A 13261-nucleotide genomic window follows, 5' to 3' on the forward strand; every position below is an offset into this window, starting at 1 on the left:
TTCTTCCCCAGACTGTTGAAACAGATTACTAACCTGACTCCCTGCTTGTTTGTTCACTGTTTCCCTTCCAGCTGTCACTGGATTCTCATTCTAAAACACTGACCCGATCGTGTCAGAATCACACTTAATATCTTCCTGATAATCCTCTACTTCCAAGTTGCCTACAGAATAAAGACTAAGTTCCTTGATATGTTATAAGGTCCTTCATAATCTAGAGCGAATCTATGCTTTTCTTCCCTTACATTTTATTGTCTTTTTGTTTTCCTTGAGGAAATACGTGATGATTTTGATTATTCAAACAATTTAGAGGTCAATAATATATCTTTGGATGCATTTTTTATGTTAATGCAAATCTTTCTCATCTGTGCAGTGGGAATAAGAATGGCATCTGTTTTATAGTTGTGTGGATATAAATGAGTTAATACATGTATGTAAACATTTAGGATATTGACACACAGTATTCTGCAATTTACTTTTTACACTTGATATGTTTTGCTTAACTTTCACGGTCAGTACATATAGATCAAACTTATTATTTTAGTAGTTGCATAATATTCCATGGTGTAGATGAATCCTAATTAATTTTTTTTCTTTTTTGATGGGCATTATGAACTTTTTCTTTTATACTATTACATGTATACAATAGTTTGTATCTACAGTCTTCACAATAATACTTTTATTTCATAGGCATCTAGATGAGCTTGCAAAAAAAAAAGCTGTGAAGCAAGAAACAGTAGTAGGATCTAGCTATCGCCAATTATAAACAATACTAAAAAAATATGATTCTATACATAGAGTAGACTGTCTGGATTGTATGGTAGTTGTATGTTTAACTTTTTAAGAAACTGCCAAATTGTTTTCCAAAGCAGTTGTACTATTTTAAATGTCCACCTGTGGTGTGCGAGAGTTATAGCTGATTTATATGCCCGTAAATATTGGTATGTGAAGTCTTTTTAATTGCAGTCTTTCTAATCATAGTATCTCATGATTTTAATTTGCATTTCTCTAAAGACAAATGATGTGAGCACCTTTTCATGTTCTTGCCATCTGTATATCTTTGTTGCATCTGTTCAAATCTTTTGCCTATTTTTTTATTAGGTTGTTGATTTTACTTTTAGTGCATTTGAGGGTTTTTTAAATCTATTTTGGATCAAAGGACATGTCATAAAAAGTGATTTGCAAATGTTTTCTTCCAGTCTATCTTCTTTTAATTCTTTTAATACTGTCTTTGAAACTATTAATTTTGATGAACACCAATTTGTTAAATTTTCTGGTAGAGTGCATGCTTTTGGTGTCATATCTTTCCTTAACTCAAGGTCACAAAAATGTTCTCTTACATTCTTTGTAGAAGTTTTCTGGTTTTAGGTTTCACTTTTAAAAAATCCACGATTTATTTTAAAATTAATTTTTGTATATGGTATGGTGAGGCATGGATCAAGACTCTTTTTTATTTATTTTGGCCTAAAGATATTTGTTCTAGCACAGTTTTTTAATAATTCATTTCTTTAACGAATTACTGTTACAACTTTGTCAAAAATCAATTGCATATATGTGTAGGTCTAAATGTACTCTCTATTCCGCCATTCTGTTCTGTTGCTGTATCTTTACTCTAATACTGTACTGTGTTGTTTACTATACTTTTATCATAGTCTTGAAATTAGGTAGTGTAAGTCTCCAACTTTGTTTTTCTTTTTCAAAGTTTCTTTAGCTAGTCTTGGTCCTTTGTACTTCTATATGACTTTTAAAATCAGTTAATCAGTTTCTACAAAAAAAGCTTGCTGGGAATTCTGATTGAATTGCATTGAATCTAAAGATTAATTTGTGGAAAATTAACTAATATTGAGTTTTCTGATCCATGATCTTGGTGTCTCAACATTTGTTCAGTTCCTCTTTAATTTTTCTTGGTAATATTTTATAGTTTTCAGTGTATAGCTTTGTACGTCTTTAGTCAAATTTATTTCCAAGTATTTCATCTTTTTATCCTATTCTAAATGGTATTTTTTTAAACAAAATTTTGATTTCTTATTGTTCTTTGGAAGCATATAGAAATCCAGTTGATTTTTATGTATTGAGTTATATTCTGCAACCTTGCAAACACTCTCTATTTGGTTGGTTTCTTTTTTTTTTGGAGTAAGCTTTTCTTTTTTAAACCATTCATTTTCACATAATTTTAGATTTACAGAAGTATTGCAAAGATAGGTCAGAGAGTTTCCTGTATTTTGACAAAGCTTCCCTAATTAAGCACAATTTTAATTTTAGTAGTTTTTTCTGAAAAAATTCCCTAGGATTTTCTCCATACATAATTATGTTATCTTCAAATAAAGATAGATCTTCTTCTTTCGTTACAGTCTTGATGCCTTTTATTTCTTTTTCTTGTCACTGCATTTCTAGACACTACATTTGCTAGAATCTCCTGTATAATTTCTTTTTTTAGCTGGGTACTGTGTACTTATTCATGATACATGACAAAGTGGAGTTCCCTAAGCCCCTCTCCTTCAGGGAGTCTGGGATGGAAAAGGTCAAAGATGGGAGAGATTCTCAGTGTGTTGGAGGATTGAGTGGGGCAAGGACTTTCAGCAACTGAGGATTTCTTTCTTCCTCTTATGCTCTCACTGGAGCCTGTGGTCCAGGAGGCTCTTACTCCTTGGAAGCCATGTAGACCTACCCTCATGCTGTAGCCAAATTCATTGTCATACTAGGAAATGAGCTTGACAGAGTGGTCTTTGAGACTATTGCTAGCCCCAGCACTAAAGTTTGGAAGGATGTGTGTTACGGGTAAAGTTGCAAGAGACAACCTGGTCCTCAGTGTAGCCTGGGATCCCCCTTAGTTGGTCCTTGGATGCCTGCTTCACCACCTTCTTGGTGACATTATATTGGACAGCTTTCTCCAGATGACAGGTGAGACCCATCACAGTCACTTTGGTAGCGGGGGCAACAGGAGGCCATGTCAGTGAGCTTCCTATTCAGCCTTGGCAGTGCCAGTAAATGCAGAGATGATGTTCTGGGCAATCCACCCTGAAGTTTCCCAAAGGGGCCATCTGTGGTTGGTCTTCTGGGTGGCAGTGATGGCATGCACTGTGGTCATGAGTCCCTCCATGATGCCACAGTTGTCATGGATGATTTTGGTCAGGGAGGCCAAGTAGTTGGCGGTACAGGAGGCACTGCTGACAACTTGAGTGAGTTGTCATACTCATAGTTAATGCCCATCACAAACACAGGGGCATCAGCAGAAGAGGCAGAAATGATGACCCTTTGGGCTCTACCCTTCAAGTGAACTCCAGTCTTCTCCAAAGTAGTAGAGATACCAGTGGATTCCACAATATATTTAGCATCAGCACCACCCCATTTGATGTTGGTAGAATCTTGTTCCTGGAAGATGAAGATGGACTTTTTATTGAACACAAGTTTCTCATTCTCAGTCTTGACTGTTCCGTTGAACTTGCCATGGATGGAACATGTATACCATGTAGTTAACGAAGGAATCATTGATGGCAACAAAATCCACTTTACCAAAGTTAAAAGCAGCTCTGGTGACCAGGAGCTCAGTATGGACAAATCCATTTACTCTGACTTTGCTCATTGTGTCTTAAGGATGATGCACAAGTGGATGCGGCTTCTGTTGAAAGAAGACAAGCAGAGTGTCTTCAGCACAACACTGAATACAAGTGGTGAGAACAGATATCCTTACCTTTTCTTCCTCCCAAGGGGGAAAGCATTCAGTCTTTTATCGTTAAGTATAATGTTAGCTGTAGCTTTTTTGTAGATGTCTTTTACCAGGTTGATTAACTTTTCTTCTATTCCCAATTTACTGACAGTTTTTATTAAGAATCACTGTTGGATTTGGGCAACTACTATTTCTGTATTTGTTGAGATAATATGTGATTTTTTCTTTTTTAGTCTGTTTATATTGTAATTAATGTATGTTAAAACAAACTTGTGTTCCTGGGATAAATTCTATTTCATCATGATGTAGTATCTGTCTTATATATTGTTGGTTTCAACTTGCTAAATTTTTGTTGAGAATTTTTGTGATATATTGATCTGTAGTTCTCTTTTGTCATGTATCTTTATCTGTTCTCACAGAATGCTACTCTTATAGAATGTTAGGCACTGTTTATGCCTCTTCACGATTTTGGAATGATTTTTATAGAATTGGTATTATTTCATACTTTCATGTCTGGCAGAATTTCCCATTGAAGCCATATGGGCCTGGAGGTGTTTTATTTTGGTTTGTTTTGTTTTGTTGGAAATGTTTTTAACTACAGTTCAAATTCAATTTCTTTAATAGATGTGGGTGCTATTCAGATTATCTCTTTCTTTTTGAGTGTTTGGTAGTTTGTGTTTTTTAAGAAATTTGTCCATTTCATCTAAGTTTTCTAATTTATTAGAATAAAACTATTTTCTGCTACTAATTCATTTATTATCTTTAGAATATGTAGTGATATTTTCTCTTTCTTTCTGATATTGGCCTTTTTTTCTGATCAGCTTGGCTGTAGATTTATCAGTTTTATAGTTTTTTTTTTAAGAATCAGTTTTGATTTCATTGATTTTTTTCTATTATCCTGTTTTCTGTTTCATTGGCTCTGTTCTTTTTTTTAAAAAAAAAATTATTTTCTTTCTTTTGCTTATTTTGGACTTAATTCTATTCCTTAAAATGAAAGTTTTCTGTTTCTTAAGGTGAAAGGTCATCATTGGGAGCATTGCTAATATTGTCATTTTAATGCTATACATTTTCCTTTAGATACTGCTTTAGTTGCATCCCAAAAGTTTCAGTGTGTTGTGTTTTATTTCCTCTGAGTTTAACATACTCTCCAACTTCCTCTGTGATATATCCTTTGACTTATGTGTTATTTACTTATGATTATTTGTGAGCTTTTCAGATACCTTTCTGTTAATGATTTCTAATTTGATTCCATTGGGGTCAGGGAACATATTTTGAATGATTTGAATCTTTTTAGATTTATTGAGATTTGTTTATGGCCCATAATATAGTATATTTTGGTAAATGTTCTGTGTTCACTTGAAAAGAATATGTATTATATAAATGCCAGTTAGGTCAAATTGATTGGCATTATTATTCAAGCCTTCCAAACCCATATCGATTTTCTATTTACTTATTTCTATCAATTATTGAGAGAGGAGTGTCGAAATCTCCAAGTATAGATGAATAAGACTATTTCTCTTTTTTCCTTCATGTGTTTTGAAATTCTGCTATTATATGTATAAAGGATCATTAGGATTTTTATATCCTCTTAATAAATTGCCCTCTTTATCATTAAAAAATGACTTTCTCTATTTCTTGCTCTAAATATTCTGTGTTCTAAAATCTAGTTTGTTCAGTGTTAATACAGGTATTCAACTTTCTTTTGATTAATATTATTATGGATTTTCTGTCCTTTTACTTCTTATCTATTTTTATCTCTATTTAAAATGGATTTCTTGTAGTGAGCATATAGCGGGTCTCTCTCTTTTTTTTAATCCAGTCTGATAATTTTTTCTTTTTAGCTAGGGTGATTGGACCGTTTAGTTAATGTAATTATTGATATGATTGTGTTTACTCTCTGCTTTCTACCTGTCTCATCTATTTTTTGTTCCCCTTTCAATTTTTTTTCTTTTGCCTTTTTTTGATTTTTAAAAATGAGTCCATAGGTTATTTTAAATGAATACATTATATTTGTTTTAAAACTCTCGCCTATGGCATAAAAATAACCCTTTGTTTTTATTTATGTAATTCAATACTCATTTATTAAATAGCTATTGTATTGTTTAGAGAAAGAGTTTTGGAGTAGATGAGTATTGATCTGGGCTTTGGAGTAATGGTAAGCTATGACTGGTTAGAGAATCTCTTATAAGTTAGTAGGAGTGTGGTTAAAGGCACCGAGGTAGAAATTAATAGGGCAGGACTGCATGAGTTTAGGAGGAGGAACAAAATCACAAAAATTCTAAGACTATAATAGGAAATTGAAAATGCTTCAAAGATTGATTAAAAAAATGTTAAAAGCCTAACCAACTTAATGAAATTTGTAAAATATAAACATTTTATCATTTTCCCGGTTTAACTGTCACATTTTTTATTCTCAGGAGGTAAGGTACCATTGGATTGAAATAAAGTTAAGATCAAAATAATGTTAAAACCTTAGAATTGACTAATTATATTTGGACAATAGTCTCCTCAAAACTTTAACTACCAAATAAGTTGTTTAATTTTCATCTAACTTGACCTCTTCACTTCTTTTTGGAGCAATTTCCTGTTTTAAATTGGGTAATGATTTCTCTTGTTTTTATTTCTACTCCTGGACAATTCTCCATGTTCTTCATATAAACTTCCCCTTGCTGGACTTTTAAATATTGTGAATTATCCATAGTTCTATTGTCTCTCCTGCATTTCTCTCATTTTTCTCTGAAAGTTTCAGTGAGGGTTGGGAGATTTTCACATTTTGAGTTGCCTTATACTTGGAGCTATCTAGCCACTTTAGGTTTGAGATTAAATATAAATAAATATAAAATTTTTAAACCTGGGATTTATAGGTTTTAACTAATATTGACCTTTGAGTAAGGTTTCATCTTGCACCCATATGCAAATTTCCCACTTGAGGATTTTGAGTCTAATGACCTCTCTCTCCCTCCTACAGAGTCTAATATCAGGCACTCCCATAATTTTTACCTTCTGTTTAATGATTAGTTCTAACAGTCTGTTGAACTATGTTCTAACAAATATAATACATACTAGTACTGTGTTCTAGTAATGTCCTAAGAGCTTGATAGGTATATATCGGTTCCTTAAAATTCAGTGTCTCCAAACCTGAAGTCATTGTTTGCTCTCCATCTGCACTGTCCTCCCAAGCAGATTTGCTCCTTTTTTTCACATCTTAGTTAATATTGTTATTTTCCTTCTGGTCAACTAAGCCTAAAAGCTGAGTCATCTAGATGACCACTTCCTCCTTCCTTCAGTTGGGCCCTGCATCTTATGGATTTTCTTTGAATTCATTTTTGAGTAAGTTCATTCTATTCGTTTTCATTGTCCCGCCTTAGTTTTAGTCTGTTATGATCTCTTGTTTAGAATAGCTATTTATTTCTTCTCAGAGATGGCCTCTGTGTTCTCTGGCACCTCAATTATCTTATTTGTCATTGTTAGTTTATGTGTTTATCTTCTCCATTAGACTCCGTTCTGGCAGAGAAGGACCTTGAATTATGAATTTGTACTCTCAGTGCCTAACTTATATGTGACATGCAGTTGGGGTGCAATAAATATTTTGTGAATACATGAATTAGCTTGTCATTAGATGTTAGTTTTGATGGCTTTAATATCATCATGAACATTATATAAATTCACTTTTTGGTCTATTTTTGGAAAAGTATCTTTCAGTGCCTTATTTATTAAAAAACTGAACATAGTTTCTATAATTTTAGTGATCAAGGATAAAATGAACTCTTTTATATAGCTGCATGTTGTCTCCAGAATATTCTTCCCACGGCGCAAAAATAAGTTAAAAGGGGCATCATAAATCTTTATTATTTGGTATATAATATAGTAGCTGAATGTTAATTACTTCCAACATTTAACTCATTATATAAAGTAACAGAGAATTTTTGGATCCAGATTTTAATATATGGCAGTGGACCTACATCTGCTGATAATTTCTGAAAGTAGTTATAGTCCCTAATAATTTCTTTGCATCAAGTAAATGAAGCTTTTGTTCTGAGGGGAATGTATGAAACATGGCAGTCGTTTTCTACATGACTAAAATTTTCATATGCAACATGCTGCCTGCTGTGGGACTATCAGGCTTCTCTTAGTTTTTAAAGCACGATTCTGCTTAAACACTAACTCTGCACTTGTGCTTTATTTGCAGCATCTGGCGAGGCCCGAACGTGAATTGCACAGACAGTTCGGGTTACACTGCTTTACACCATGCAGCCTTAAATGGACATAAGTAAGTGCCACTTATTTGGATTGGAATCCTCGTGTATTTAATTCCATGCGATGAAGTTAATTATGTCTGACGATACCTGTCTAATGTTGCCATGAGTCCCCTGGGCTTAGATGAATTTGGAGAGGCACCAGGTGGCAACAGTGACAACCTTGGTAGGGATGTTGCTGAGGGTGATTATGTGCAGAGTGTAAACTGACAGAATTGCTCTAAAATAGTCAAATATCACACAAGGAGAATGAAAGAAGTGACAGACATGTTAGTCATGTGTAGATTTATAGAAGGAATGGAATAAAACCACTTAATAAGATCACTCTACCTTTTTTGCTATCTTCATCTAAGATGGGATTATTCACGTAGGAGTGAAATCCTTATAGATTCATGCTGTTATGAGCCATGGGAACTTGTATGAACCACTTTGAAATCCTTCAAATTTAGCTAAAATACATTTTCTTTGGCATTCTTGATGGTCTTTCTGGTTTTAAACTTGATTGTTTAACCTATGGAATTATGTTTCAAATGATGTGATAATATACAGTATGTAGAGTGAAAGAGTGTGCAACCCTAACAACCTCTTCATTTCCAGTGTTTTAGCTAGGCAACCTAAAGATTTAGTTGCAGAGTCAAAGTATGAGGTGGCCTCTGAATGATTCAGATGTTCTGTCCTTCCCCATCAGATGAAAAGTGACCCTTTTCATGTCTCTCCCTCCTACCTCTTTTTCCTTTGCTCTAATGATTCAAGCTGGTCTTCCCAAATCTGGATCATTTCACTGCACTTGAGTTTTTCAGATGTGGTAATTACTGCCTAAAAAATGCTGGTTACCTTTTCCTTTCCCACCTAACATTTCCTTTATTTTGTGAATTGAGACACAAGGGACTTGGTCATACTTGATCATTTTTTATTGTCTTAAAGTTCTCACACAAGAAACTTATCATTTTGTCATTATTTATCACTATGACTTTCTTTTTTCTTAAAACTTATCACATAAATATAACATCATTCTCTCTGGAGAATCATCTAAGTTGTATAAAATATCAAAAACTTAATCTTTCATCACTTGAATTCTTAGTATCAGAATTCCCAAATTATATTTCTTTTATTCCAGTCCCTATTCTATATTATGTCATCTAACTTAGAACCCTTTTATTTTGCCAGGTCTTTTTCAACTATATTGCTGTACTTCTGTAGAGTGCAAAATGTGTCCAGATCCTTATCATCCTAATGTTTTAAACGAATTACTTTTTTTTCCCCCTGCTTTATACCTGCGTCATCAAGAATGAAGCCAAATTAAATCAGCCCAGGGTATACAATACTGATGGCTTCTTTGGCCATCTTAAATTTGGATTCAGGAGACATTCCAGTGGGGAAAACAAGCAATCAAATAATGGACAGAAGATCTTGGACCTGACCTTTTGACCTCTGCTACCTTTCTTCTATCTCAGCTTGGCATGATAAGCACGTCTCAAAATAAGGTTGCCCCAAAATGAATTAGGCTTCATATTCCTCCTTGATTTTCAATATTTAGTCAGTGTCATTGATTTATACATAATGGCCTATGAAGTTCTAATCATTGAGATATTTCCCTGTGGCCCACTTCATAATTTTTAGTTTCTATTGGCAATATACAAGTGAAGATGATTTAAGTGAATTGAATAGCAGTCATTAAGATCATCATAAAAAGATGGGGATTTTACTAGATATCTTTTAAGATCTCTTTAATTGCAGATATTCTCTGAGATTTATATATCTCTGCTTTGCTTATCTGAAGATCTCTTATCTTTTTAATGCTTTCTAGAAAGATTTTACTCAGTGTCATTCTATAGGCATTGGAAAAAAAAATTTTAATCCCATTTCCCCATCTCTGCTAGTTATGTGACCTCGAGCCATTTAATTAACCTCTCTAGGCCTCAGTCCATGTACTGAATACATAGGCTGGATATTTTTCCTTATTTCTTCCAATTTTAATATTTTATAATATACTGTTTTGGTATTATTTGTGGCTCTGTTATGTACTATGATGCTACAACTCTGAAATTTGGATTTTCATCTAGAGTGTAAAATTTCTTTACTTTAAATTATTTAAATTACCCATGGACTTTTAAAATTAGAGGTCACTTATTCTACCCTGCCCTCTTCACTTCCTTCATTTTATAGATGGAGAAACAAGGCCATTCTGGATAAGTGACTTAGTGGACAGTTATTAAGGTGATGCCATGTCTAGAGCCTAAGTGTTTTAGTTCCATGTGTATGCTTTACCTATACTCTACCTTCACTCCCCTTAGTGGTTATATGCACATCAATTTCCTAAAGTCTTGCTGGCTTTTCTCTGCCACATTATGTATTTCTGGGCTGCCTCCCATTATCATCAAGTAGTGTGTTCACATGGAATACTAATTTTACTATTGGCTTAAGGAAAGCTATTTGAAGGAGAAAAAAAATGTCATAGAATATATCTCAGAGCCCAAGAAGAATGATTATTCTTTTCTTTGCCTTTGCTCTTCTCACTTAGCATAGGTAATGAACAATTGATCATGTTGTATTCTTTCCAAGTAAGCCTGAGCAGTCAACATAGAAGCACATTTTTTCCATGTTTGTTGCTATTGTTGTAGCCATCAGCTCTAGATTGTTTCCATAAACATTATGATTTATAGGCTAAAGTCATTGGAATCATAGAACTAGAAGTAATGTTATAGAGTCCTGTAGTTTATTCTTTTGCTTTGAACCCAGGCTTTTCCCCTACCTCCAACATGTAATCTAAAGCCTTCATACTGCATATTAAACTTGTTTCCCCTTATTTTGTATGTTTTATTTGGAACACGTTTTTATCAACACTAGTTAATTCAAAAATGGAGCAGCATTTTGTACTTAAAAAACAGTATTTTATAACAAACTGTTCATCTTCACTTAGCCACATCAGGACACAATAGAAAATGTACTCTATTGGTGATTTCCTGGGTCATTTGTAATTACAGATTAGAAAATTATTACCTTTAGATGATAGAAAAATCAGTCAGTAGAACACAACCCACTAGCAACAATTACAAATAAATTATTTCAATAGATAAGATTGAGATCTATGTATTACTCTATTTTTCTTTTTTAAAATATGGAGAATTCATTGCCTCTCTTGGATTTCTACTACAAATTCGATTCTCTTAATTCTCTTCTGAATAGCAATTAGCTGGTGTGGGGGAGGAAGAAATTTTATTCTACCCTTCTAGATTCTTCTGGCTCATCTAAAAATCAAATCGACATGAGACAGATTATTAGTAAGAGAAAATAACCAAATTTAATTACATACATCATATGGGAACCACATAAACAGGAAATAATCAGAGACCCCACATACATGAGAGGTTCAAAGACAGAAAGTTAAAATGTGGTATATATTGCATTCTGAGCTAAGGATGAGGTAATGTGCCCGAGGCTTCAGAGGGAGGAAGGTCGTTCACAGGATAAGAAGAGCCTATGTTCAGTAGTTAGAAGTTTGCCCTGCCCTATGGATAGGTCATAAAAAGTTACTTCTGATAATAATTCCTATTATGGGGAAGTTCCCTAATTTGAATTCTTTAAGGGAAAGGCAAAAGTTTCTCTTGAGCCCACAGGGTCTCTTTTGTCTTCAGCTTAAAATAATCCACATGCCAAAGGAGCACACCTTGGGGAGGCCTGTTCTGAACCCCTATACTGGCCACCTGGCTTGCTTGTCTTTCTTTCTGCCTCTTCTCTCTTCCTCTCTCTCTGCTTTCCTTCCTTCTTTCCCTTTCTCTTTCTTTTTTTTTTTTCCTTTGCTTTTCTTTCCTTTTCTCTTTTTAAATGATAATATTATTGTTTCCTATAAGGTTTTTCTAAACCCATATATTTATATTTCATTTCAATTCGCCTCTTTATATCAAATTGCTCCTTTTTTTCTTCTTGAGTTTTTTATTTAAACTATATTGGTATATTGTGATTCTGGATGCTGTTTTGAAAAATGTCAGTGCTAAATTGTTATCATATCTTTGAAATATATATGTTCTTTGATATGTATGGGATTAAAATATTTCCTATTCTTGCTTCTCATTCTTTTAATATTTAATGCTTGAATCTAGACTGTAATTCAGATTATATCTCAAATTGGATCTAGAGTCTAGATAGTAAGCTATCTATACTTTTAATTTGCTTTTTCTTAGGCTTGCTAATGAAAGAAGGGTACTTCTCCCCAGAATTTGTATAGTCTGAAGTTGCTGTTTGAATAACCTAGAAAGATCTTTGGTTTGATTGCTTCTTTCCTGGATAAGGATATTAACAAACTAAAATTTGGCTTTTTTCCCTCTAGAAATCTACGAGAATAAATTTATCATATAAAGGAGCTCCAGTTAGAAAGCAGAGTGTATTGTCTTAAAGACTTTTGACCTGTCAAACATGTTGGCCACTTTATTCACATTAAAGAGAAGTAAAATCTTCACAAAAATATGAAATCAAAAAAGCCTTCAAGAATTTGAGAATTTCATTAGTTTGTTGATGTTACATCCATATGAAGATGATTTGCATTTATTTAAAAGTTCTTTGGACTACCAACAAGCAAGAGTGGATGGAACGAAATAAATGTCTTTGATTTTGATTTAATTATAGGGAAAATGTATAAAAAAGTTTAAATGTTGAACTTTCCCAATTTCATTTTGCTCAGAATGTATACTGAAACTTCTTTAAAAAAACATTTCATATTAATCAGAAGTATATATCGATCAGAAAATGAAACAAATTAAATATAGTAGCAAAAATCAATACTTTTAGAATTTCCATTTTACCCAAACTTTCATACATTAGCCTCAAGCTGCACAAGGTTGCAGTGATTTAAACTGGATTGTTATTAAATTTATTTGATATGTGTTTAGCTCCTGGGAAATGGATTTATTTTTCCTGTGATCCCATTAACCACATTTATTTTAGGATTTTAGATTATTTCTCACTTATCAAATTCTGCATATAAGAAAGAATGCCATTTTACATTTAAGATAAATAGGGATTACTTCTCTGCTTGCTATTCTATAGACATTGTTTGTCACTGTAGCTTAATATTTCATGCCAGGTAACTAAGCACAGTCAACATGTTTATTTGTTGATACCTCTAGAAGATATGAGGTTCAACTTAAATGAAAATAGAAAATAATAATACTGATTTGGTATGATCCTAGTGGTAACTATTCCTCTAGTTTCGATATTATAGAAAGTACTTGAAATTTAATTTGTTCTTAATGACTCTGGATGAAAAAGTCCAATTTAACACATATTACTTATAATGCACATGGATACATCAGAAGAGAGATAAATGACAATTTGTTGATTAATA

At 33.2% G+C, this 13261-nt stretch overlaps 1 protein-coding gene and 1 pseudogene across 1 annotated transcript in view; one reads left to right on the forward strand and one right to left on the reverse strand.

Moving 5' to 3' along the window:
- Window positions 1-13261, forward strand: part of ANKS1B (ankyrin repeat and sterile alpha motif domain containing 1B) — a 678567-nt gene that overhangs the window by 83663 nt on the left and 581643 nt on the right. The window contains exon 2 of the mRNA XM_039878010.1: window positions 7854-7934. Within this exon, the coding sequence (XP_039733944.1) occupies window positions 7854-7934 (81 nt within the window). The remainder of the gene's footprint in view (window positions 1-7853; window positions 7935-13261) is intronic.
- LOC120614983 (glyceraldehyde-3-phosphate dehydrogenase-like) lies at window positions 2638-3580 on the reverse strand (annotated as a pseudogene).

The sequence above is a fragment of the Pteropus medius genome, unplaced genomic scaffold, assembly GCF_902729225.1.
Source record: "Pteropus medius unplaced genomic scaffold, Ma_sr-lr_union100, whole genome shotgun sequence".
Classification (NCBI taxonomy): domain Eukaryota; kingdom Metazoa; phylum Chordata; class Mammalia; order Chiroptera; family Pteropodidae; genus Pteropus; species Pteropus medius.